The 26934-nt window shown below is 41.4% G+C and overlaps 4 protein-coding genes across 6 annotated transcripts; 2 read left to right on the top strand and 2 right to left on the bottom strand.

Moving 5' to 3' along the window:
- Positions 1-246: 246 nt before the first annotated feature.
- LOC113282162 (guanine nucleotide-binding protein subunit beta-like protein) lies at positions 247-3707 on the top strand. The gene is made up of 2 exons (XM_026531112.1): positions 247-1195; positions 3254-3707. Exons 1-2 carry the CDS (start codon positions 353-355, stop codon positions 3353-3355), a joined length of 945 nt encoding a protein of 314 aa, XP_026386897.1. The 5' UTR covers positions 247-352; the 3' UTR covers positions 3356-3707.
- An 859-nt stretch (positions 3708-4566) lies between these two features.
- LOC113277624 lies at positions 4567-5392 on the top strand. Its single transcript, XM_026526670.1, has one exon. It carries the CDS (start codon positions 4844-4846, stop codon positions 5312-5314), a length of 471 nt encoding a protein of 156 aa, XP_026382455.1. The 5' UTR covers positions 4567-4843; the 3' UTR covers positions 5315-5392.
- A 14222-nt stretch (positions 5393-19614) lies between these two features.
- Positions 19615-25358, bottom strand: LOC113282159. 3 transcript variants are annotated; one of them, XM_026531105.1, is made up of 7 exons: positions 25226-25358; positions 22714-23226; positions 21563-22325; positions 21314-21372; positions 20740-21222; positions 20186-20224; positions 19620-20092 (listed from the first exon to the last, which is right to left on the bottom strand). In XM_026531105.1, exons 2-7 carry the CDS (start codon positions 23047-23049, stop codon positions 19907-19909), a joined length of 1866 nt encoding a protein of 621 aa, XP_026386890.1. In that variant the 5' UTR covers positions 23050-23226; positions 25226-25358; the 3' UTR covers positions 19620-19906. The 3 variants fall into 3 exon arrangements, with proteins under 3 accessions (XP_026386892.1, XP_026386890.1, XP_026386891.1); XM_026531106.1 differs by having other exon boundaries at positions 19914-20084; XM_026531107.1 differs by lacking the exons at positions 22714-23226; positions 25226-25358 and adding an exon at positions 22435-22697 and having other exon boundaries at positions 19615-20092.
- A 25-nt stretch (positions 25359-25383) lies between these two features.
- LOC113282161 lies at positions 25384-26883 on the bottom strand. Its single transcript, XM_026531110.1, has 4 exons — positions 26743-26883; positions 25914-26621; positions 25677-25795; positions 25384-25500 (listed from the first exon to the last, which is right to left on the bottom strand). Exons 1-3 carry the CDS (start codon positions 26755-26757, stop codon positions 25787-25789), a joined length of 732 nt encoding a protein of 243 aa, XP_026386895.1. The 5' UTR covers positions 26758-26883; the 3' UTR covers positions 25384-25500; positions 25677-25786.
- Between the last annotated feature and the right edge of the window lie 51 nt (positions 26884-26934).

Here is a 26934-nt window from a genome sequence, read left to right as displayed (position 1 = left end):
GCCCCAGATATGGTTCATGTAAAATGCTTCTTAAATTCCCCAATCTGGACTAGAAATAGCCCCTGTGTGGCTGTGGGCCTGTGGCCTATCCATACTCGGCCCATGCTTTTAATCGAACCGCACAAAACCTAAAACTCCCAAGGGGGTAAAACCAATTATTCCAGAAACATTTGGGAGGAAACGTAATTTATAACACAAATTTAGGGTAAAAGTCTAAGTACACCCCCATATAAAATCCGAAGCTAAAATCATTTAGGGTTCTACAACACTACATTTCCCCTGCTGCCGCTTCTTCAAACCCTAGAAAAAACCAGAGCTTCATCGTCAAGGTTTCTCTGTGTTATCACAAATCATGGCAGACAATCTATTCCTTCGCGGAACAATGAAAGGTCACGATGACATGGTTACAGCCATCGCTTGTCCAATCGATAACTCAGACATGATTGTTTCATCTTCTCGTGACAAATCCATTCTGGTTTGGACTCTTACCAAACAAGGAGAAAACTATGGAGTTCCTAAACGTCGTCTCACTGGTCATGGTCATTTTGTTCAAGATGTTGTATTATCATCTGATGGTCAGTTTGCATTATCGGGTTCATGGGATGGTGAGCTTCGTTTATGGGATCTTAACACTGGTGTAACTACAAGAAGATTTGTTGGTCATACTAAAGATGTTTTGTCTGTTGCTTTCTCGATTGATAATCGTCAGATTGTATCTGCTTCAAGGGATAGATCTATTAAGCTTTGGAATACTTTGGGTGAATGCAAGTATACGATTCAAGATGGTGATTCACATTCTAACTGGGTGAGTTGTGTTAGGTTCAGTCCTAATACTTTTCAACCAACTATTGTATCTGCTTCATGGGATAAGACTGTTAAGGTTTGGAATCTGAGTAATTGTAAGTTGAGGAATACTTTGGCTGGACATGGTGGGTATGTTAACACTGTTGCTGTTTCACCTGATGGTTCATTGTGTGCAAGTGGTGGTAAAGATGGTGTTACATTGTTGTGGGATTTGGCTGAGGGTAAGAAGTTGTATTCACTTGATGCTGGTGGTATTATTCATGCTTTGTGCTTCAGCCCAAATAGGTATTGGCTTTGTGCTGCTACTGAGGAAGGTGTCAAGATTTGGGATCTTGAGAGTAAGAGTGTCGTTCAGGAATTGAGGGTTGAACCTGATGCAGGAAAGAATAAGGTAAAATATTTCTGTTGTGTCTTAATGCTCCTCATGTTTTGACGTTATTCTGAATTTGCATTTTTTGATATGCTTTATTACTAAGATGTTGTTGTTCATTAACATGTCGTTTCTGTGTTTTTGTAAGTAGTTGTATTGGATTTTGATATTACTGATGTGCATTTCTGTATGTTGTATTCAGTATCACCTTGTCTGTAGGTTTAGTTTCGATATAGGTCATTTGTTGTTGACATAACTTTACATTTTGTATATGGCATGCATACCAAATATCAAGTTTGAGGAATGTATTCTCGTTACATCCTATGAATTGGTGTATTAAACTATTTGTGTGACTGAGTTATTTGTGGAGCTAGGTTCTTAGGTAAAGGGTGGCAAACAGAAATTTTCACCACGTGGGATCAGACAAGAAATATATACATAAATTGAAGGAAGTTTATGTGAAAATATGCTTAGATAGGCTTGGGGAGCCAGTTGGCAAGTGGGGGCAATTGACCCCACTTGCTCCTACCTGGTTTTGCCCCTGGACTAGTGATTTGGTTTTTGTTGTTCGCCTTCTTTAAATATGGGGATTTTCCTTCTCTTATTATTGTCCTGAATTTCAACCTTGTCTTTTCAAATGCTTCTGGCGGAGATTGAGCAGTGCATATTCTTGTGTGATTGCTTCAACTCATATGCCATAATGCTTTTTTCCCCTTATTTAATTATGTGGATTTTCCCTTTCTTATATTCTTGTCCTGAATTTCAACCTTGTGTTTTCAAATGCATCTGGTGAAGCTTGAGTAGTGCATATTCTTGTGTGATTGCTCATATGCCTTAACTTGCTTTTTCACTATCGCTGAATTCGTTTAATAATAATTACTATGGTATTCGGTTTCTTAGATATTTCAGTAGTCAAGAGAATACTAATTTTGGTTACTCATGGCTTTTTTTCGTTTACACATTTTGTTTTTTGCTTAGATTACCATTCCATTACAGTTGGTTTTATAATTTGTTTTGAGGGGAGTCTACTGTTAAATAACAGTCTGTGGATATGGACAGTTATTTGCCACATTGTATTTAAGTAGGCCCTTAACAGTTACGGCATACACAACTGGTAAAGGATGCATAGACTGTCCATTGATGGAGGACCGACTCCTAATAGTGATGTTCTACTTGTCAAGTAGATCTTCTTCATTGTGATTCAGTTCATCCTAAAATTTGCAGCTCCATCATCTTGTGGTTTGTTTATTACTAAGTTGTAACTATTTAGCAATCACCAGATGATGGGGTTACAAATTTTAGGTTTAATGGACTTTCTGGGTTAGAACGTCCCCATGAAAAGTAGTCATTTTTGTCTCCAATTTTACCCACAAACTATGTTCTCGTATCAGTTGGGTATGCGTGCATATTTCTTTACATTTTCCCTTGACTTTTTACAAATTTTGCCTTGGTAGTTCAAATGTGCTTTTTTTTTATTGAAGCAATATGATGCTTCCCACTTTCTCACTCGTTTTATTTCTAAACTGTTATGCATATGTACAATTCTTTGTCTGGATTGTTTGACAGACATGCTTACATAAATGTCTCGCTTTTCATATATACCTGCTGGTACTGGTACTAGGAGCGGAGCCAGGTATGGGCAAGTGGGGTCAGTTGCCCCCACTTGCCAGCTGGCTCCTCAAGCTTATCTAAGCCTATTTTCACATGCCTCCGTTATTTTCTTGTCTGCCCCCACATCGTGGTATGTTATTCATTTATGTTGCGCCACTCTATATAGAATCTCAGCTCCACCATTGTGCTGTACTGTTATAATACTCTTGGCTATCTGACATCGTACGGGGTTGCATGTCAGTGCATGTAACACTGGTACAAGGTGATAGACATGGTTACTTGGACCAAAGCAGTCTGAACTCATGGCTATTTGTTTCTTATGCAATTCGTGAAACATCTCTTGGTTGGTTCAGTCATTGCATCCGATTTTGCATGCGATTTAATTGTTGAAGCATGTATCACCTGGCTTCCAAATCGGATAATATTTCTTGTTAACAAGGATGCTTTCTTCATTTGTTTCTTCTGCAGACATTTTACTGCTCAAGCTTGAACTGGAGTTCCGATGGAAGTACCCTTTTCACTGGCTACACAGATGGTGGCATTAGAGTTTGGGGAGTTGGCCGCTTTTAAGATAAAGCTTCTTATGAATCTGTTAGTAAAACCTTTTTGGTAGAGTATGGTCTTTTATGGAAAAGACAACGGTTGCAGGTTTAATTTTTTTGAATCGTTTCTTTGATCTGGTGTGAAAGACCATGAGTAATGAGGCGAGATATTTATACTTGGGCTTTTATTACTCTTTTTTTTTTCATTTTTTTTGCTTGTTTGAGTTGATTGTTTAGATTAAACAGCTTTTCCATTTTGGGACAAGGTGCAGTAAGTTCTACTTTTCATAAGATCAATTGTAGTTACCTTCTGTTCCACTTCCAGGGTCAGCAATTTTGAATTTCTAAATCCGTAAAAAAGATATAGTAGAGTTGCCACATATAATTTTGTCTGTGTTGCATATCGTGGAGGGAGACTCTCCTACATTTTATTTTCCAAATATTAATTGAACTTCTATAAAAATTTATTTATAGCTATTTTGTATCCTAATTGATTCTTATTAGAGCACATGTTATCAGTTTCTAGCAGAAATGAGAACTACTAATTGTTTCTTATTAGAGTACATGTTATCAGTTTCTACTTTCTAGCAGAAGTAAAAACAAATTGTGTCTTTTAATTCCTCTCAACTTCTAGTTTTCTACCTGTTGTAGTTACAAGTCTCTAACTATATGAAGTTTCTGCTCGGCAGGCTCCCGAAATGTTCAAAGGCTTATATTTGGAGTCTAATTATGTGCGTAGTACTGCGTAGTATATTCGAGTGTTTTTCCTTGAAAAAAAAGTAGAATCTCCAACCCCCAAAATACATGTAAAACCTGAACAACATTCATCTCCCCTTGCACCAAGTTGATACACTAACTCATCTTTTAGACACGGTCTGGAAACCGTGTTTCTTCCGAGTTACGTACAAGTACTGTCGCAAAAGTTGCAAGTTGTAGAGTAGACGTCTCCTCTCCGCCACGGTGGTAGGCTTCTGTTGTTTCATAGAAGCCGGAAGACACAGACGTAAAGATGATCAGTTGCTAGCTATTTTCCCTGTAACAAGTCTGTCTGTCACACAAACGTCAATATCCACTTTTCCATCCTCAAATGATTCTCGTCCCACTTTCCCTCTCTAGAAATTATGCAGCATAGATAGATAAGAAGGTCCCCATCACATAAAAACGCGTCAAAAAGTACAAAACTTGAGTTTTAAATTACTTAAACTAAGCCATAACTTGCCATTTCTTGCAAATCCAAAGTCCAAATACAATATTTAACGCAATAATCAACCGACTAAATATTGCTGCAATCCACCTGTAATAAACTACCAATTCTTCTTTTTTTTTGTTAATCTCGCTTTCACGCTACCTCTTTCCTTCTCTCCTTATAAATACAACCACCTCAAATCCTACTTCCTTCAAAACAAGAACAAGAACAAGAACAAAAAACCAAAACCAAAACAAGAACAATTTTTTTTAATCCACTATCAAAATCTTTTAATATCAATACCCCTCAAAACAAATTTTAGTTTGAGTTATGGAATCGAAAGTTCTTTCTTCTTCATTACTGTTACTACCGGAATTACGTAGCCAAAAACTGTTACTACCAGCTCGGAAAATGAAGATGAGCAACAAGAGGAAATCGATTTCGAAGATAAGTGCAATGGGGGGAGATTCTTCTCAAGATAATAGGTACTATTATGGTGGAAGATTAGTTGATGAGAATATGATTGTATTAAGAAAACGCATACATGAAACAAAAATGATAGAAAGAAATTACGAACCACCTTCGGATTGGATGGACTGGGAGAAGAAGTATTATACTAGTTATGATGCGAATATCTGTAGTGTTGTTGGAGTTTTACAAGATAAGTTGATGAATATGAGGCCTAGTGTTGCTCTCGGTACTATTGCTATTGTCACGTTAAGTGTTCCGGTTTCGACTGCCATGATCGGATTTCATTTGTTCCAGATTGTTCATACTGTCTTATCTGCTGGTGTTCATTAATGTATTCAAATGTAAAGAGATACTTGTAGTAGTAATGAAGAAATTTCTCATTGAAAAATTATATTCGTTCTTTCCTAATTTCTTTATATGCTTGGAGTTTCAAGTCTTATGATGCTATGCGATACAAGTTGCGCAATGTTCAGGCCATTACAGCAACTAGCGATCATGCGAAAGGAATATGTATCCTTTGCAATTTTCTACGGTTTACAACTAGTTTTGCAGACTTTGGATATCTACCTTTGTCAGATAAGAGTCTTACCAACCTAATTACTGGCAATTATTGGGACTCTCGTCTCTTGATATTTCTTCTAACAGAAAAACATGTGTTATTCGAATAAACCGACATTTATAAGTTAAGGAGGTTGAACTTCATTTCTTGCGTAGAATTAGAAGCATTACCCCCTAACCTTGGAGTGTTGACACCCCTTTGATTTGCTCAGTACTAAAATACGAGAATTGCCCGACTCTTTGACCAGCAACCTTTGCACTTTAGAGTAGTGAACCTTGGAGATCCCAAAAGACGTTATAAACTGGTTGAAATTGAGAGCTCTGTTTTAGCACGGTCAACCGCAATAATGCCCGAAGGTATAGAAATGCTAACTTGCCTACAAGTATTATATCCTTGTGCAAACTTTCTAGTGTTAGAAATAAGAAAATCTTGATTGCTCAGAGTCGAATTTTTGGCTTCTGCAATAAATAAATATTTTATTAGGAAATTAGTTCGTCACATGTCACTAATAAAACTTTAGAATTGTCTGAGACAAGCAGCAGATGTAATGATGTATGACCAATTATTTGTCAAACGCCATAGATGAGGTGATTCTGGCCATCCAAAGAATCTCGTATGTGATGTATATATATCTGCCGTTGACAACTGAACAACAACTGCAATTATTGATCTATATACAAACATTTTAATGTTAATAATTCATGGATTAGCTTAGCACAAGTCGTGAACACTTAAATTAAAGAGTCAACTAGTGATGGGTGTTAACAGACCACCGTGAACACGTAAATCACGAAGGCATCTATATGTTCACAAACAATGTTCGCATTCTATGCACATGCTCGCACTGATGAGACGATTGTATTGATTCCTTGGCTCAAAACCTTCGGGTTTATCATTGCCTCGTCTAATATCATCACCAGAGACGTTCACATAGAGGAAGATAAAGAAAACGAAGTGTAAAAGTAATACTCGTGGAGTATGAACTGGATGTAAAGAGCTGAAATGTAAATAAGACTGGGATTTACGTGGTTCAGCACTAAGGCCTACATCCACGGGGTTGTCGTTTTCACTATGCATTTGATGATTACAGAGGTAGTCGAATGACTTTGGAGTTTACATAGGTCTGCGAATTTTAAAAGGTAAACTTACACTAACAATTCTTCTCTCTCGACTTCTCTCTAAACCTCCCTCTCTTTTTCGATCCCCTCTCTCTTGGTGGAGAGGGGGTATTTATAGGGTTAGAGTGTGGGACCCGTTTCTGAGAGCCGTTGGAACCTTACCTTCTTGTGCTTTGTGCCCATCACGCAAAGGTCTTCGTTCATTGCTTGATCACGCAGAGTCATCCTCGTTCGTTCCACGGGTTGATCGACACGTACACTGCTCAGAGTGTTTAATGCGGGTAGTTGAGACGCATGCTCGTGTCAGACAAGTGTCTTCTGCCCCTGTCACGTCCATGTCAGTCAACCTTCTCTTCACCGTTGATCTTGGCTTCTTTTGGGGATGAGATAAAGCAACTCTTCGGGAGTTATTTGGTGCTCCGCAGTCCACCGTGCTTTTGGTACATCCTTTAACTTCTGCCCTTGGATTTGTTCGGGCGAAGATCCGACGTCGACGGGATGGGCTTCTTGGCTGTGGGCGTGTGTCGTCATGTTTTGATGACTTGGTCCGCATGCTCTCCACGTGTCTTCTCACATACACGTGTTTGATGATGAAATATGTACACACAATTTGCCCCTTTTCTTCGGGCTTGAGTTTTTAGTGGGAGCATTGAAGAAAATAGACGTTACATATTCCTCCCCTCTCCTAATAACTTCTCCTATATACTTGGGTACGTTTCTCACTCGTGCATTAACTTCTCATTTAATGGGCACGTTTCTCATTCCTCCATTAACTTCCTTCTCTTTCTTTCGAGTATATAAAGGAGAGGAGAAAAAATTAATTTCATTCTCCTTGAAAATTAATTTCATTCTCCCTGTCAGACTTCATCCTTTGTTCTTCAACCATTAAATTCTCTCTGCCCTAGCATTAATCACGCTCGTTTCTTCTTTGTTTCTGGTTTGTTCTCTCATTTGTCTTCTTTTGGGATTTTGTTTGTGGTGGTAAGGTTTCTTTTCTTCGTTTCTTTTGTTTTAAATTTTGTGTTGATTGTGTTGATTGTAAATTTCTTGCTGCTGTTGTACCTTGTTTGTGATGAAGAACATCTTTCGATGCATGTATGCTAGTTTTCCCCTGTTCTTCTTCTCAAGTCGAGGAGGCCATTGTTTCAATTGTATTGATTGATTTTTTTTTTTAGTTTTAGGGTTTCTGGGCTATGCTGAGATGAACTGTTAATTTTGTGGTTTTTTGATCTTTGGTGATGCCCTCGTGTTTGCTTCTAACTTGTTTTTTGTACCTCCTCGCAGCCATGTCTGACCGTCCGCGACTTCCTTATCAAACTCCGCCTTCCAGTCTGCCGAGATCCCCTCCGCGTAGAGAGTCTGATACATCTCCACATGGGGGAGATTTCTCTAAATTGTCGCAGATGGATCCCCGCGGTAATAGAGTTTCGTCTTCTTCTGGGACGAAGGCTTCACCTCCTAGGAAGGGAGATCCATCGAAGGGCCTTTCTGGGTCTCGATACGCTGCCAGTCGTGCTCCTTATCGTCCTCGTGATGACTCCAGGTGTACGCAGACACCTCCTCGCGGTGACACCTTCGATATTCCCCCTCTTCGTTCTATAGTGCCCGTGCAGAACACTCTGCCGCCGCCTCCAATACTTTCTTTCAAAGGGAAGAACTCCAAAGGTGTTGTGCCGAGAGCTGAATCATCTAAAAATCCTCCTTTCAAAAGAAAAGCTTCCGAAGCTTTTGTTGGTTCGTCCGATCCCGCGGAAGAAGAGGAGGTTGTCCCGGTGATACGCAGCGTTTCGGTTAGCAAGAAGAAAGTCACGTTTAAGCACATTGACCTTGAAGTTTTCAAGGAAAAGCATGAGCTCCAAGCCTTCGATGTTCGTTTCTATGCCCCTGAGGATGATATTACTTACGAGCTCATCTCGACGTATCAGTTTGATGAGTTTCATCTGTTGACTACGGTTGGAGCCTTCGAGGCGGGTCTTATGCTGCCGTTGTATAAGTCTGGTGATTCCTTTTATTATGATGTGCTGGCTGGTCGCGAAGGCTCTTCCACCAATACTCATAGTCGTTCCGTGTCGCAATTATCGGGGAACTATCTCCGTGCACTGAGGGAATGTTATCTGCGGAGTAAGGGGGAGACGACGATGACATGTTACGTTCCAAATCCCGCTGAGAGGGAGTGGTATACTCCTGAAAACTTCAACAGATCCTTTGGGGATTATGTCAATAGTAGGAAACGTAAACCGTGGAGTGTTAGTATTCGTAACCTTGCTGCTCCTCGGGGCGAAATTCGTCTCTTAAGTGAGGTGAGCGATGCCAAACTGAAATACGTTTCAGGCACCGAGGGGTCGGCTCAGCGGAAACTTTTTCCTGCTCGTGAAAGGATCAAGCGTGACCATGATTATGAGTGGCATGCCACTGTTATTGAAATTGTTGGTCCTTGGGCGTATGGTTGGATTCCCGGTCCGCGCGGTTGGCGTCCTTCTGAGAGTAGCAGGCCTCGTGAATCTCCTCCTGCTCGTTATGGAGATTTCTGTCCCTGGCGTTAAAATTTCGAAGGCATGAACTTTCCTTATGCTCTCGACGTTGCTGATGGAGACGAGGAAGAGGGTTCTGGTGCTATACTTCCACCGAAGAGTGCCGCTACTACCAAGGTATGGTTATTGCAGATTCTGGCCGCGCCCCTCCTTTTTTGAAAATCAAACTTTGTGTATGAGGAAATAACTCTTTTTGTGGAACGTGTATTGGTTTGCAGGTGTCGAAAAAGAAAAAGATTGGGCCCAAGCAGTCTTCTACCATTGTGACGGGTGAGGCTGAGGTTCATGAAGAAGTTACCAGTCCAGTGAACGAAGAGTTTTCCGAGGATGAGGCAATGTCTGATGGGGAAGAACACACTGATACTTCCCCTCCTGATGTCGAGGAAGAGGTTGGTGCGGGTTGTGATGGTGTTGATGGGGGAAATAATACCGCGGTGGCCGAGGGAAGTGTTACCGCGGAAATGTCTGCTCCTGCTGGTGATAACCCTGGTGTTCCGGAATTTATCGGAGGGGGTGAGGATGCGGAAACTCTCCCCACCATTTCTCAAGAGTTCTCCTTTGACAAGATATATTCCGCGGGGGAACTCTTTGATGATGCCCTCGGTTTTCCCGAAGAATTTTCTTTGCTTTCCCCCAATGATGATTGGGATGTGCTCGGGGATTTCGGTAAGGAAAATGCCGCTGTTCAGAATGAGGGCGCGGATGATCACATTGCGCGTGGTGATGCCGAGACTTGTGCTGATGGGGAAATGACAGCAAAGGGGAAGTCTGTGGTTGACTCACCTTCCGAGGATTTCCCTCACTCGCTGATGTTTGAGGGTGAGGATGCCATAATGGATTGTCTCAAGAAAAAGAGTCTGCTGTTTGTTCCCCATCCTGCCCCGGTGGTTGCTGGCGAGAAAGATTCTGATGCTTATACTCGTCGGATGATGGAACTATCTTTTGAGGCGCGTGTTGCCGAGATGTGGGGGAAAAGATTGAGTGTTCCAGAGGCTACCCTCGTAGCGGACCCTCCATCTTATGTTGCTGAAATGATGGCCATAACCGATGGGTACCAATATAGTTTTCCCCAGCAGCGTGTCTTGGAGGTAAGTCCTCGTACATATCTCTTCATGACACTCGAATCCTTCGGTGTAATAATGTTTGCCGTTGATGTGTAGATGATGAGGAGTGAGCATTGTAACCATGTGATGTATCAATTCTTTAAAGAGAAATCTTTGAAGCTGGAGGCTAAGCTTCGTCACAGGGAAAAGGAATTATCTGCGGCTGAGGTGGAGATAGAAGAACTGAAGAATAGCTTTAAAGAGAAAGAAAGGCTGGGTGAAGCAGAGGCTGGACTTCGTTCATAGCTTGCTACCGTTCGCGCTGAGTTAGAGCAAACTCGCGGCAAAGTTTCATCTTTCACAGGTTTAGTTCTTCTCCATCTTTTATCCCTCGTAATTCCTTTCTACTACTTTGTTGTTCTGTCTGAGTCTCCCCACCCTATATTCAGTGGGTGGAGTCCCCGAGCTGATATGGCTTCGGAATGAAAGGGCACGACAAAAATCTCGTATCAAAGAGTTGGTCGAAAAAATTAAGAGCGAAGCCAAAAAGTGGGACGCTCGGGCTGAGGGATGGCGCGCAAGGCATGTTCAGATGGTTGATATGCAGAATCTGTATAACCATGACCGTATTTTGTTCAATGGTACGCTGCTGTGGACACGTGAGAATCTGCGGGAATCCCGTGAGCGTACTTCGTTATTAGAGGCTAGAATACATCTTCTGGAAGAGGAATTACGAAAGGCTCGCTCCCTTCCGTTTCCGGGAATTAGGGAGAGTATGCTGTGTCTTACCAGAGAAAGGGACGATGCCAGAGCCGAGGTTGGGGCTCTCAGCAAATCCCTTGCTGCGTCTCGCGCTGAAATAGCCCGCCAGAATGAGTCTGAGGAAATCTCGAAGTATGCATGTACAGACTTAACAAAGGGGTAACAGAGATAAAAAACGAAGTCAACCATCTTCGTCACATGGATTCGATGAAGCAGTTAGAATTATATGCAAGTCAATTTGCTCTCACCAACCTTCAACTAGATTATAAGAAACTATCCGAGGAATATGACTATCTTGACGAAGCGCGAGACGCGGTTGTTAATGAGTATGAAGAGGCTTCGGCTTGGGTCGAAGGTATAACCTCATTTCATCGATTGTGATTATGTATTTTATGTGCTAACTCCCTTGTGTTGTCTTTCAGAGATCGAGGGACAACTCCGCGCTGCAAATGAAAATTTTGAAAAGGCTCAATCTTCCTTAGTGCAGCAGGAAGGACAGACTAATTATTTTAAGAGTCTGGTGGCATCCCGCGAGGAGGCCGTTGGTGCTGCTTCTAAAGAAGTGAATCGTCTGTCCTCGTTGTTATCTCAAGCCCACCAGCGAACGACAGTTATTATGCATAAGGCTCGGTGTCAATTGGCGGAGGAGACAAACAAGATGCTGGAGAAGATTGAGCTTGGCCTTAAGACCGATCATGGCCTCGTCAAGAGCTATCCACGTCGTCCTGTACCTGCCTCCTTGCCTGGCTCCTCGGGACCCTCTTCTGGTGGGAGCGTCCCTTCAACTCTTCGGAAAAACCCTGCTGATGGGGCGGCATCTTCCAAGTAGAAACCACGGCATTAGCCTTCAGTTAGATTTTGCTAGTATTTTGTAAAGAGAATGTTTTTGATGTGTTTTTTCTTTGAATTGGCCTTGCCGCTCTTTGTAACCAACCCTTATGAAATGGATCATTCTTTTGGTATACCTGCAGTATCAGTTTGTTTTTTATTTTAAGCATTGTGAGGAAGGACATTAAAAACAAAAGAAGAATGTTTTAAGTGTTTGGGTGCGATACCGAAGGGAGGTACCTTCGTGATCGTCTTGAGACCTGTCACCCCGCTGGCGAACCCTGGGCCAGAGGATTCCCAGACGGTGGGGGCCGAGGAAACGTTCTAGGATATGGGGTTAAAATATTTACATACACCCATTTCGTCGACCCGTTGCCTTAAGATTGGTTGGGTATCTATTTCTGCTGGGTGCCTTCCCCCTGGTCTTACACTCATAGACACTGATGGGGGAGCCCTGAGAGATTGTAGATTAACTACTTTCCCCAATATTGATAGTTTATTACTCGATGTGCCGTATGTACAGGTACTCGTCCCGCGGATCTGTTTGTTCATCCCGCGGAATTGCTTCGGAATTTGCAAAGAGTTCGTTTGATTGATAGATTGAGGTCTGCTAATCCTCGTCCAGATATAGAAACAAGTAAAGAGGTTACGCTGCCTTCTTCTTCTGGTATTGTTCACGCAGCTGCAAAGCTGCGTTGCTTCTATGGGTAGTACGGTTTGAGACACTTAGCATTCCAAGGATTCCGGAGGACCTCGCCTTTCCGATTGCGAAGATAGTAGGAACCGTTTCCCGCAATGTCGTGTATTATAAAAGGTCCTCCCCATGTAGGTGCTAAATTTCCCCATTTCTTCTCTCGTTGATACTGTGGGATTGTTCTTAGCACATACTGCCCTTCTACAAAATTTTGAAGCTTTACCTTTTTGTTGTACTCCCTCGCTAGTCCTCGTTGATAATTTTCCATCTTCTGCAATGCTGCTTCCCTCCTTCCTTCCAGGTCGTCCAATCTCTCTAACATCATGTCTGTTGTGAGATTTTTTTCCCATGCTTCAGTCTTTGTGGTTGGCATGAGGATCTCTGTTGGGATGACTACTTCAGCTCCATAAGTGAGGAGAAACGGGGATTCCCCAGTGGCAGATCTTCGTGTTGTCCTGTATGCCCATAACACATTGTGCAGCTGTTCACACCATCGCCCCTTATGTTCGTCTAATTGCTTTTTGAGGATAAGGGCGAGGGTCTTGTTAGTGGCTTCCACTTGTCCGTTGCTTTGAGGGTATATGGGGGTGGATTTGTTCTTCCTTATTTTGAAAGTATCGAAGAGCATGTCTATATTTTTCCCCTGAAATTGCTTACCATTATCGGACACGATTTCCGCTGGTATGCCGAACCTGCAAATGATGTTTTGGAATATGAAAGTAAACACATCCACGTCTCTGATCCTGGTTAAGGCTTTAGCTTCCACCCATTTAATGAAGTAGTCCGTGGCTACTATCAAAAATCGTCTTTTCCCTGATCCTTCGATGAAAGGCCCGACGATATCTATGCCCCATTTTGCAAATGGCCACGGGATATCTACAGAATTTAACGTTGTTGCTGGCGCGTGTATCTTTTTGGCGAAACACTGACATTCTTCACATCGTCGGGACATTCTTGCGGCATCCTGTATCATTGTGTGCCAGTAATATCCTTGCATTTTTACTTTGTCGGCTAGTGATCTCATGCCGCTATGATTCCCTGCGTCACCATAATGGATGTCGTTTAGAATTCGATGCCCCTCTTTCCTGGATAAGCAACGTAGTAACGGTCCGAGAAGGGATTTCTTGTACAGGACCCCATCCCGAAGATCATATCTTCCTACTTTGGAGAGTACTTTCCTGGCTTGTTTATGATCCGCGGGTAAGGTTCCATCTTCGAGAAACGCATGGATCACCATTCTCCAATCATCTTCGTTGCTGAAATCTTCGTCTTGATTTGCTCTTGACATGATATCTTCTTCGTCAAAATCGTTATGGATGTCTTCTCCTACCTGATCTTCGATATTTTCTTCCTCTGTATCTTGATTGGTAGCAAAGGAGAATTGCGATGCAATTGAAGGCTCGTATACCCTTGTTATTTTAATAGCTTCGATGCTTTTGTCCTTCAGCATGGATGATATATATGCTAGGGAATCCGCGTGCCTGAGATCCCTTCTGCATAAGTGCCGGAACTTGATGTTCGGAATTTGTGATGCCAATGTTTGGACCAAGGCCATGTAAGCTGAGAGGGTGTCGTCGTACACATTGTACTCGAGCGCTATTTGCCGTATGACAAGCTGCGAATCACTTGTCAGTCTTACATCGGTTACCACCATCTCTATTATTAAGCGGAGGGCATGTACGACTGCCTCGTATTCGATGATGTTGTTAGTATGCTCTTTGAATTCTAACCTGAGTTCCTGTACGATCCTTTCTCCAGTTGGGGTGGTGATGACAATGCATATTCCTGCCCCTTCCTTATTTTTGGAACCATCGACGAAGACTTCCCATTGTCTTTGACTCGCGGGTTCGAGGACATCAATTGGATCCTTCCTTTCTTCATCGGCTTATGGTATTCCCTTAATCTCTTCGTCGTTGTCCAGGGGGAGGTCTGCTAAGAAATCCGCCAAAACTTGGGATTTTTGGGAATGTTGAATTTCATGAATGATGTTGAATTGGTCCAGGTGGGTGTTCCACTTGGCTATTCTGCCTACTTTTCCCGCGCTTTTGAGGACTGCTTCCAGTGGTGCTTTGCATGGGACGCGGATGAAGTGAGTTAGGAAATAGGTTCTCAGCTTTTGAGTAGCCCATACCAATGCCAGGATAAGTTGTTTGATATTCGTGTAGTTCCTTTCCGTAGAATTGAGGGTCTTACTGACATAATAGATAGGATGTTCTATCTTCGTATTGGTTTTGACCAACACTGCGCTAACTGCGTCTTCTGTCGCTGCTATGTACAATGCCAAAACCTCATCAGGATCAGGCTTCTGCAGGATTGGAATTGAAGCCAGGTGTTCTTTGATTTTTTGGAAGGCTTCTTCGCATTCTGCGGTCCATTCAAACTTACTTCCTTTTTTGAGAATATTGAAAAAATGTTTGCATTTATCCGAGGATCGGGCAATAAATCTGCCCAAGGCTGCTATGGACCCATTGAGCTTCTGCACTTCTTTTAAATTCTTCGGGGATGGCATTTCTACTATGGCCTGAATCTTCGCTGGGTCTACCTCAATGCCCCTTTTTGTTACCAGATATCCGAGGAATTTCCTTGAGGTGACACCGAAAGTGCATTTTTCTGGATTTACTTTCATGTGATGTTTCCTCATTGCTTCGAAGATATCTCTCAGATCCTGGTGGTGATCTTTGCGCAGCTTACTTTTGACGAGCATGTCATCAACGTAGACTTCTAAGGTACTACCAATCCATGGCCTGAAGATATCATCGACCATTCTTTGGTACGTTGCCCCTGCGTTTCGAAGTCCAAAGGGAATTCTAGTGTAGCAATAAAGGCCATGTGGGGTGTAGAATGCTGTGTGTAGTTGATCTTCTTCTGCCAGGGCTACTTGGTTGTAGCCAGAATATCCATCCATGAATGACAGCTCTTCGTATCCTTCTACTGCTTCAACCAGCTGATCTATGCTTGGCAAGGGATAGCTGTCCTTTGGACATGCCTTGTTGAGGTTAGTAAAATCGATGCATATCCTAACCCCTCCATTTTTCTTAGGAACGACGACCATGTTGGAGATCCATGTAGGGTACTTGACTTCCTTGATGAACCCTGCTTCTAGTAGTTTCCGAAATTCTTTTTCCACTGCCTTATGATACTCTGGTGCAACTTTTCTTATTTTCTGCCTGAAAGGTGGCGTGCCTGGTTTGATGCGCAGCTCGTGTTGGATTATTTTCGGGTCAATCCCCGGCATATCTCCTAGCTTCCAGGCGAATACATCCGCGTATTCTTTAAGTAATTTGGTTAAGGAATCTTCTCTTCTTTCGTCCATTATGGTCCCTACTTTGATCATCTTCGGGTTTTCTTCCGTTCCTATGTTGATTTCTTTTACGGGCTCTACTGGTGTGAACACCGGCTTCGGATCCCCGAGGACTGAGACGTTCTTTGATTGTTATTTGGTATGTTTCTGTCCTTCGTTGGCTGCTGAAGTACCTGTTTCTGTGTTTAGGACATTATCATCTTTTGTCAAACCCCTCCCTGTGGTTTCCTTGAGGAACAGGTCTATGGCCTTTTCTTTCGCGGCTTCTTTATTTTTAATTCTTCGGGTTTTTCGCTGCTCTTCTTGTTCGTTGTCGATATGATCCTGAGTGGTTTGGCACTCTTTTGCAGAGACATGATCTCCCTTGATTTCCATCACTCCCTCAGGTGTAGGGAATCTGAGATATTGGTAGTAAGTTGCCGCCACTCCTTTGAGTTTATGTAACCACTTTCGTCCAATAATGGCGTTATAGGGGGATGGGGCGTCAACCACGCTGAATCGTGTTTCTACTTTCATGGGTCCGGCGTTAATCTGCAACATGATGTCTCCCAATGGCTTCGTGGGCGCTCCATTGAATCCGTAGATGGTGTAATAAGAGGTCATTATCTGTTCATCATGGAGCTTCATTCGTTTGAATGCGTCGTAGAATAGAACGTTTACTGAGATTCCCCCGTCTATGAGGATCTTTTTGAGGTTACATCCAGCCACTGGTAGTGTTAGGACCAAGGGATCGTTATGATCTTCCATATCTTCTTCGATATCTTCAGTATCGAAGATAATAGGTGCGTCCATCCACTCTTCGTGTTCGTCCACCTCTACACCATCAATCTTATATAATACGCAGTGGTCCTCGAACTGCTTCCGTAGCCTCTTTCCTATCTGCGCTGTAAGGGAGGGCCCCGCGGCTTCGGAACACGAGATGGTGTTGATTGTGCGATTTCCGTCTGGAAGTTGGACTGGCTTGGTCCGTTTGGATCTATCCTCGGCGACCTCCTTTCGTATGTAATGTTTGAGTTCGCCAGCATCAATCAGTTTTTGGATCATTATTTTGAGGTTTTTGCATTTCTCGGTCCGGTGTCCATTGAAGCAGTGATATTCACAGTAATCTTTAGACTTCTCGGTTCTTGGGGGTTGTTTTCCCTTAGACCACGGCCACTCCAAATTTTCCCTTCCTTTGATCTCTCGCAAGATCCGAGCATAGCTAGCATTGAGCTTCGTGTAAACTTGATCTTCGAATTTTCGATCGTCTTTTCGTCGTTCATCTCTTCGTTCCTTCTTATCTTCGTGAGGCCGTTCCACTGAGATATTTCTTTTGGACCTATTGGTTTGTTCTGCGGAATTGGTACGGTGAGACCTCTGTGTGTGTGCCTTCGGGTTTTCACGCTGGATTTCTTCAAGACGAGCGTACTTTTTAATAATTATTCGAAGATCTCCTTCTGTCTTAGGCACGCTTCCATGAATCTCAACAAATAGTGGACTCATTCGGTCTAATCCCCACTTATAGCAGTTGATACTTACTACTGGGTCCACACTCCCTATGGCTTGGCAGATCTTATGCCATCTGTTAGTGTATTCCCTCGTGTTTTTCTTGTAGCCAATTGCCAGAGAAAAAAGCTTATCCATTCCAGTGTTGACAGCTTTGTTGTACATGTATGTCCTCAGAAATTTCTCTGCGAGTTGATCGTAGGAGTTGATGGAATCAGGTGGTAGGTTGTCAAACCAAGACAAAGCCGATCCCTTCAGACTTTACGGGAAATATCTACAGAGGACGGCGTCGTTCTGACTCCATCGGGCTAAGATACGGTTATAATACCGGATATGTGCCGCGGGATCACTAGATCCGTCGTAGCATTCAAAAGTTGGGACAGGGAACTTTAACGGAATGGGGGCATTTGCCAGGCGATGAGTTAGGGGCGTGGAGTTAGCTTCTTTCATCACCTCTTCGAGCCTTCCTCCGCCTTGTCTGGCTTTTAACTGTTTTATCTCAGCCATCATATCATCGCGCAGCTCCTCCATTGCGCGGTAATATCCCATGTTCTCATGCTCAGTTGAGCGTTTCTTTCTTCGATCTTCGCTGTCATAATAATCTAACTCTTCGGTGGCATATTCCGGATCTGATGCGCTGCTTCCCCTGGCGTCATTTGCTAGGATGACTCTTCGGTCACGATTGGGCTTTGGCGCTTTAGAATTTGCTTCGTCCAGTTGTTGGCTAGTCTTCGTGCTCTGGGAAATCTTATCTTTCAAGTCTTGGTTCTCCCTGGCCAGAAGAGCTACGGCATCTGCATAGACCTGCTGGCTCTTTTTCAATTCTTCGAGTTCTACCATCAGTCGGTGGGATTGGTTTGATCCCTGATTGGGAGTTCCGGCTGGTACCCCTACGGCCACAGTTCCCCCTTCGTCTACAGTGTGTATTAAGGGTGGCCGAGGATCTGCTTCAATCGTTGATATCTCCAAGTTTGGTCCCCTCGGTTGAATTTCCGTCCGTGGTCCTAAAAGCACTGGTATGGTTTGATTCTGACCGTTGGTTGACGGCATTCCGAAGATTGGTGAATGTGCGGGCTGATGCGTCATGGATTCTGCTACCCCTTCTTTTTGTTGATGGATTTGGCTTGGGACCCAAGTCTTGTTAGCTTCTGTAGTCTGGGGGGCCACAACAGTCTTCGTGGCTGCAACTTTGAGGGTCGCGGCTGCTATGGAGTTAGTGTTCATGGGTGAAGTGATTTCCGCAGCATCCTGCCTCTGAGCAGTTGTTTTAGCTTTGTCTCCTTTCTGCTTGCTTCGGGTCATGACCGAGGTAACCCTCGGTGTCTCCTTTGATGAGGCTTTGGTTTTTCCTGCCTCTAATATCTTCTCCATGTTTAATCCTTTCCTGCATAGGGAAATAAATAAGGAGAACCAAAGATATCCACGAGGATAGGGTTAGCATCATTCGTACCTGCAAGACTATTGGAATAAAATGAAATGAGTTGCCCAAGGGCCCTTAATAGAAGAGAAATGCAAAGATTTCATGGGTCTAGCTTTTGAAATACAAATCTTTTAATAAACGATCATGAATCTTGTTTTCAGACTAATTATGAAAAAGAACTCTTGAAAAGGCAGATCTGTCACGAGGACTCACGAATCTGGATTATTAAGTCTTAGTTGGAGAAAACACCTCACGTGCAAATCGGTGATAGATAACCGCGGGTTTGTCTGCTTTAAAATGGTGTTTGTGAAAATGAAGAACATGAACCCAAAAAATAAAAAAGGTTTTGAAGACACGCTGAACCCAAAAAAGGGTACAACCATAGTGCGTGTTCTAAGGTGAAATCATAGGATAAGATAAATCTTTTACCGGGACAGAGTCCCTGTTTCTAGCGCCAGATTGTGAACACGTAAATCACGAAGGCATCTATATGTTCAAAAACAATGTTCGCATTCTATACACATGCTCGCACTGATGAGACGATTGTATTGATTCCTTGGCTCAAAACCTTCGGGTTTATCATTGCCTCGTCTAATATCATCACCAGAGGCGTTCACATAGAGGAAGATCCGTGCTTTTGATACATCCTTTAACTTCTGCCCTTGGATTTATTCGGGCGAAGATCCGACGTCGACGGGATGGGCTTCTTGGCGGTGGGCGTGTGTCATCATGTTTTGATGACTTGGTCCGCATGCTCTCCACGTGTCTTCTCACAAACACGTGTTTGATGATGAAATATGTACACACAACCACAATTTGTAGCTACATTTTATCCAATCATTTTTATTTGGAGGTTTCATCCAACCATGTTCTTTGGATATAATGGAGAATTCTGATACTTTCGAATTTAGAGTTGCAAAAGGAGAACCAACTTTTGGTTCGACACAAAATGGCATATATTTTTTTGCCTAATTTTGACAAGTACATGGTTTGTGCTTTTGGGCATTGTTACTTGACCAGTAACTTTTGGAAGCAGTAAGTTTTTAAATGCAACATACTTAAACAGCCACAAAAGATATTGACTGAAGAAATTGCTAAACTATGAAGGCACGGGAACCAATATGAACACCTGATTCTTTTTGATTAGAAACACTAAATGAGATACATGGAAAGAGCATTTCCTATAAGAATGAGGTACTCATGGGGTTTGGAAAGAAATGCTCTCTACATATCGACTCCGATTTCTTGAGATTCTTACAGAATAGGCTCAATAATGTACCAGGAGGCCCAGCCGAAGTAGTTTGGTACATTTTCTTCACAATGAGGTGATTATCAAGAACCATCAACTCCAACAGCTTTCTACAGTTCTGTCAATGATTTCAATACGTGTACTAGTTTTTGGTTTATATACCAGGAACGAAAGGCAAAAAGCGAATAAATGTCATGTATATTTAACATACCTGAGGATTCAATGTGTTCATCTGCTGGATAAGGTCATTCTGCCACAATTACAAAGCAAACGTTAAAACCCAACTGCTCATTAATCCTAAATGTACTGTCTATCCTTTTAACAAGATGTGCGAATCTCCTTGACCAAGACGACTACACTATGTGATGGTGGCATTGACTTTGTAATTTCAACATAATCCCAACGAAGAATTTTCCCAAGTTATAAATCAGGCGGTATTAATATGTTGCAGGCACGCGGTACAAAAACAGTAAAAAAGTAGGACTCCTTATTTAACTAGGTATTCCTAAAATTTGTCCTGAATAAATAAAAAGGCTAAGTACTAAAAAAGCAACATAATTCGTTCTCGACTTATTGCATTCAAATTCCACATCGAATTAAAACAATTATAAACATCTACTGTGAACTTTTATCATCTATCTGAACTGACATGCATTAGAAACTATATACATAGGTAATTACAGAGTAAGTGACGAGCAGTCTAATTAATCTGGTTCTACTTCTATGTTTTGGTAAATATTGAATTATGTATCATAGATTACGTACCTCTAGTATACCAGGATTTTGCATCACCATTCCAAGGACACGCCGTGTAAGTCCTTTGTAGACAATATGGTTAGTTGTTCCATCACCATTTATCCACGGCAATATGGGTCTAAATGAATGCGAATCACTCATAGTCATTGTGCATGTGAAATTTTCTCTCTGCCCTTCTGAAGAAACAGCTTCGACCTGCGCAGTTGCTTGAAATGTAACATTAACTTCATGAGATTGATGCTCAGCTGAGAGTTGAGAAACCTCTTCCGGTAGATTCAGCATAGTTACTTTATGCACATCCTCAGACTCCATGTTAGTAACATCCTTTTGCCAACACTCTTGTGAGGTTGTCAAATAATTGTCATTACTTATCCTTGGATGCTTCCTGTGTGGGGAAGACTTTATGTTTGGATAACGACCATCAGCAGAGGATAAAAAGTACTTCGAACGGAACAAAGTATCAACAACATGAACATCATCGTATCCATTGACCTGTATTATACTGCTTGGTCAACTTCATTTGATCTTCATAAGCAAATTGCAAATATATTTTCAAATAGCTATGAGCGACATAGAATCTTACCCTCATAGCTAATCCAAATGCTTGAAGCACATCTACAACAAGCTCAGCCATCTTTTCCCCTGAAAAATGAAGATATTGATCCCTATGCCATTAATATCCCCAAAAATAGAGAATGAAAGATAATTCTTAAATTTCTAGTTAAGTAATTTTGTCATCAACACCTAAAACTATACCCATTTCAACTATTAATTATCACCAGCCTAGTACGTAAAAAGGAGATTAAACTGCCGAAAGAGATATAGGAAATACCCCTAATAGCTGCAACCTTGGAAATTTCCAGCATCGTCAACCCCTGGTCACCAGATTTAAGAATATCTGAATGAAGATTCTGGAAGATTTCAGGATACAAAGGGCCCATTCGATCTTTATCAGATAGATTAGACACCAAATATTCAGCATAGTTAGCTACAGCTTTCCATGGGGATTCATTGACAGTCACTGATGATGCAGCACAACTGCCAACATCATTTCGTGAATTTAGCTTCGCAGAAACAAAAGAGCCATCGCCACCAACACCCATTGCCGTACAGATGGACTGCTCATTTTCATGGACCCGGGATGCACGTGTGCAAATATTTCCATTGTACGAAACTTCCCCACAGTCAATTCTCGGAATTATTGCACGGATTAAGGATACATTTATACCAGGAAAACCTTTCTCACGGCGATCGCAACATTCCCCCTTAACGTGATCACTGTTACATATTTCATCCTCATAAGTTTTTCTTTTAGAGTTTCTCTTCTCCTCAACATCTCCAATGCCTTTCTCCGCCAAGCATGGTGAAATGCTCAGCTCTCCTGAAGAAACTAAAGCTAACAAATGGAAAATGTCACCACACTGTAAATCAGCATTAAGATGAATCTCCTCTTCCATTAGACTATTTTCTCTTTCACACAGCCAACTGGCAAACTTAGAAGCCCTCTTTCCAGTGTTATCTGGAAAAGGAGAAGATATAACACTCTGCATAAATTGTTGAGATAGTACAAAGGGCTGACTGCCATTTCCACCCACCTGTACAATAACTTTCAATGAGAACTTACATCACACTGATAAAGCTGTAATTGACATCACACAAACATGCCTAATCAGCTGTTTTGAATCAATTTTACAAACAACTCACATTCGCTAGATGGATATGGTCATATATGGTGTACATTTGCAACTCCAATAGTTTCCAGAACTAAACTCGTGCATTCACACAGCTCTGCCTTGCAACTAGGTTATACATCATCATATCGTAAAATCTACTTTAACCATGTAATTGAAGGATAACAGTGTAAGCAGTGACGTTGATCTATGTCAATTTCAAAACTTCCTATCCAAAGTTGTTAACAACGATATTCCTGAACCTAAAATTCAGTGACATGAAATTGAAGTTCGAATTGTGTGTTGACATTACCATGAATTTCTTTTGTCTGAGGTAATTAAAAGCTGCAAATAGGTCATGCTCAGAATAACGCCGCAGAGTCTCTGCCAGCAAAGTCGGCACCTCAGGTGCAGTTGATATGCTCAAAAACACAAGCTTTAGGAGTTCTACAGCATTGGCAACTGCTAGGGATTCATATGCCCTTTTGCAAACACTGATTCCTTCATTAAGCTTGAGGAACTTTCCAGGCAGGCTATGGCACTTGGTTCTCTTTAGTCGTTTTCCACCATAATTCTGCATTTCCTCACCACTAGCAATTTCTTCTTCCGTATCCTCGCAATTACTTTCAGGTAAGGGGCTTTTTAACATACCTGATTCTTGGTTTACAGATTTTCTATGTTTCAATGACTTTGTTTTGGATCTTTTCTTCCTTTTACGAGATCTGCATTTACTTTTTTCTGGTAGAGAATCCGGCTTGTGGTTATTGAAATCTGTTTGGAATCTAGGAAGACGCGACTGTTTCCTACCATTAGAGAAACGAAGCACCTGCAAGCATTATACATGATATTGAAGAAGAATTAGAATGCTAAAATATGTCTTCTCTTTTCAAGTGGAAAGATAAAAAACGCTTAGAACGTGACAGATCATTAAACTATCGAAGAGCTTCAGTTATAGGTTTGTTTCCCTCTCAAAATATCTCCTTCATTCTTCACCTTACAGGATATTAGGGTGGGTGCTATATGAAAATCTGAGAATTATATCGAAGTAGAAAGTCCTTTGGAAGCAGGTGGCGATTGGTAAAAAGGATTCGATGTGAATATTAGATAACGAACAGGCTAAGATCAAAATATAACTGCTCTAATGTGAGATTTAAATCACTAGCAATCGGTACACGGTCCTCGAAAGAAATCTTATTTGCTAGATCATCTTTAACTCCACGTTTGAGCAGCAGTTCACACTGGTCAGCTGACATAACACGAACGTAGGCACATTGAAACAGATAGGCTTCTCATCTTTGCAGAATCGCAGTAAGGGAAAAGGGAACCATACTGATCGGTTATGACAAAAAGCAACATGACTAGGCATCCAAGAATAAGAAAACTTTGGAATACCAGCATTATAAGAACACTACAAGAAAACTAGGTCTACAGGGATGCAAACTTGTTTTCAACAGAAATAAAACAAGCCAGTGACTTTTTAAAAAAAAAAAAAAAAAAAAAAAAACAAGCCAGTGATAAGTCAAGGATGTTGAAATATCAGCTCCTTGAATCATGATAATTCAAAACTGAAACATGATACTAACTATATCTTATGCTGAAAACAAGATTAACCCTAGTATTAACATACTCAGTTATGATTTTGGTACAAGAAATCCATGTATATAGCAATACAGTACAATCAATTCATTCCATAAATTACCTGAACATAATCACTAACAGCAGCATAACAACATGATACACAACATCATACATGATTAGAAGAAGAAAATAGAAACATCATCTTATCTTAATAAGTTCAGTGACTTGCTTCTACTTCAATATCCTCTTGCTTAAGTGATAGATAGAATCAGATTTTTCTACTTATTGCACAAGGCTAGAAGAGAGCCTAGTCAGCAGCAATATGTCATCCAACCTGTCCATCATGAGTTGGGTGACACTTCACTAGGTAAAGTTATAGGACACCTAAGGTGGTTAACCTTAATATAGCATTAACCTACAATAACCTTGACTTTAATGTTACCTCAACCTAGCTTATAAATATTCCAGCTTAGATTATAATAAATAGAAAATTAACTTAAGCTAAACATGACTTGCTGCGTAAACCATAAAAAGGGAACATAGGAAACTCTAGCATATAATCAAAGATAGCAAACTAATTCATAGATGGTGGGGGTACCAGTATGCTGGCTACAACCTGGAAATGCCAATCTGCAATTGTAGGTCTAAACAACAAAGTATTAAATTCGAAATTCTCAGCAACTGCCACAAATAGACAACAGATAAGCCTTCTGCAAACTAAACAACTAGTCAACTCTGATCAATAACAAAAGTTCAATCTGTAGCAAACTTTTGAATGTTGTGTTTCAAATGACACAAACAGGTCACCCCAACTTCTTAACTGCAGAGTTGAATAAATTCATTCATGGCAAACTAGTATGGAGTTGAATAAATTCATTCGTTACAAACTAGTATACACCACTTGCGCTTGCATTTACTCTGCCCTTCATTAAACCCATTAAAGGGCTCATCTGAAGTATCCAATTTCTAATCATCGTCAGACTAGGTTAGTTAGAGTTGTTAAGTGTTCCTGGATGACAAGATGTGGCACATGCCAGTGTTGTGCTAGTGTGATGCCAGGAATTATATGTTTCATGTTGTGCTGCGCTTTTTTACAGAAGCTTGGCACGCAGAAGAACAGATCCAATATTTTTTCGCTTTCATATCGAGCAGAATTAGTTAGAACAGGTAGGGTAAACATTAAGCAAATTTTAGGTGCGAATGTCTGGGTGAATCAAAGACGGCGGCGTAAAAGGTTGACATGTTACCTCATGTACAGCAGAACCAGGGAAAGCATGCACTGCAGCAGAAGGATCCGCGGTAGCGTAACAATACTCCAAAGTTTCCAATATGTATCCACAACTTCCTTATTTGATAGGATAAAGTCATGTCTGATCCTTGGTCGAAGATCTGAAGAATTGACACCTAGTGATAGTGGGAGTCTCGGCGAAGGTTCCTCAATGTAAAGTTTAAGCTCCATAGCGTGGGTAAGAGAAATGTGTAGGGAATCTTCTACTTGTCCATCAGTTACTAACCGAATCAACTACATATGAAAGATAACACAGTTAGCTTAGTGCAATGTACAATGAAAGAGAAAATGGAAATACAAGCACATACCCTGGAGGGGGCCAAAGGAGTGTTATTCATTAAAAGAGACAACGAAGAAAAACAAAAGCACATAAAGAGTAGATGTGAGATGAGAGGTAACAAGCAACTTACTGACAATCAGAAACAGAATAGTTTTAGCAAATCCTTTTGAATGTTTGAATTCTCTATAGAGAACGAAATTCATTCCTTATCAAAAAAATTATCTAACGAAAAGCAGCAATTTAAGTTTCCTACAATATGATATTGCAAACGTTATTGAGCCATTCCATCCTGCATTATGTTTAATGTAACTGATTAACCGTTGCATATATATTCTCATTTGAAGCCTATGATCTACTGGTGCTATACCTTGAGTCGTTGTAATACATCAATAATACACGAGAGTCGTCCAGTAGCTTGAGTGTCCGTCGGAGACTTGCAACTCTCCATATCCTCAAACTTTAGTGTGGATCCACCAACTTGAAGAAAAATCTCGAGTGGCATTGCTTTTATAGCCAAGTCCAGTGCAAACAATTTGCAAGTGCTCTGAGGATTCTTCAGGTCATAACCATGACCCCCAGAGGACAAAGCATCATCCCAATCAGATGAACCACTCACATAACTCCAGAGAAAGTTACGCAGCAACTTAGCGCGAACAATTTTTGCATGAACAAACCCATTAGAATGCAACGCTTTTGCTTTATCAGCTTGGGAGTCTGACGTAACTTTGCTGGTAATCCTATTGATACCAATCAGTACAGGAACTGGTTCTTCATTCTTCCTATGAGTTAAACCTTGCCCACGACTTAGCTTGTCTAAAGATCTTAATCTTTCGTAAGCTTGACCCTTTAGTTCAGGAGTTAATTGAACGGACTTGTGCAATACCACCACTGTTGAGCGTTTACGACCACAGTTAGTAACAACAGGAACACTAACATGAATGCATTTGCAGTGCCCTTCACTCTGAAGTTTATTTAAAGCACGTGTCACGGTTTTCTTAGCCAGTGTTGTGGGTTTGTCCTTCTCAAGGTTCTCCAGCCACTTATAAAGCTCGACCAGTAGAATAAACTTTTCCTCCTGCAGAATAACCAAAAAAAAAAGAAAACTAAATAAATTTTAACTAAAAGAGGGGAAGTGTGCAACTCTCATACTTGATCCAACGACTGATTCAAAATTCATCAGTCCAAAGTCTCCTTACCATGTAAATCACCATGCCTCAAATTATAACCTATGCGAAACTTCTAACCCCTTGAATCAGCCCTTAATATACAGGCAATATTACAGTGTTTACTTTATTGTTCATTTGGAACAATCTTTGGTTGGGGTCAGGAGTTTCAGAATGAATTTCTCCGAGATAATGATATAGATGGTGAAGAACATCAACGCTAGT

This window comes from Papaver somniferum, chromosome 5, assembly GCF_003573695.1.
Source record: "Papaver somniferum cultivar HN1 chromosome 5, ASM357369v1, whole genome shotgun sequence".
Taxonomy (NCBI): domain Eukaryota; kingdom Viridiplantae; phylum Streptophyta; class Magnoliopsida; order Ranunculales; family Papaveraceae; genus Papaver; species Papaver somniferum.
Note: the sequence above shows the minus strand (reverse complement) of the source record. Positions and strands in the feature narration are given on the sequence as shown.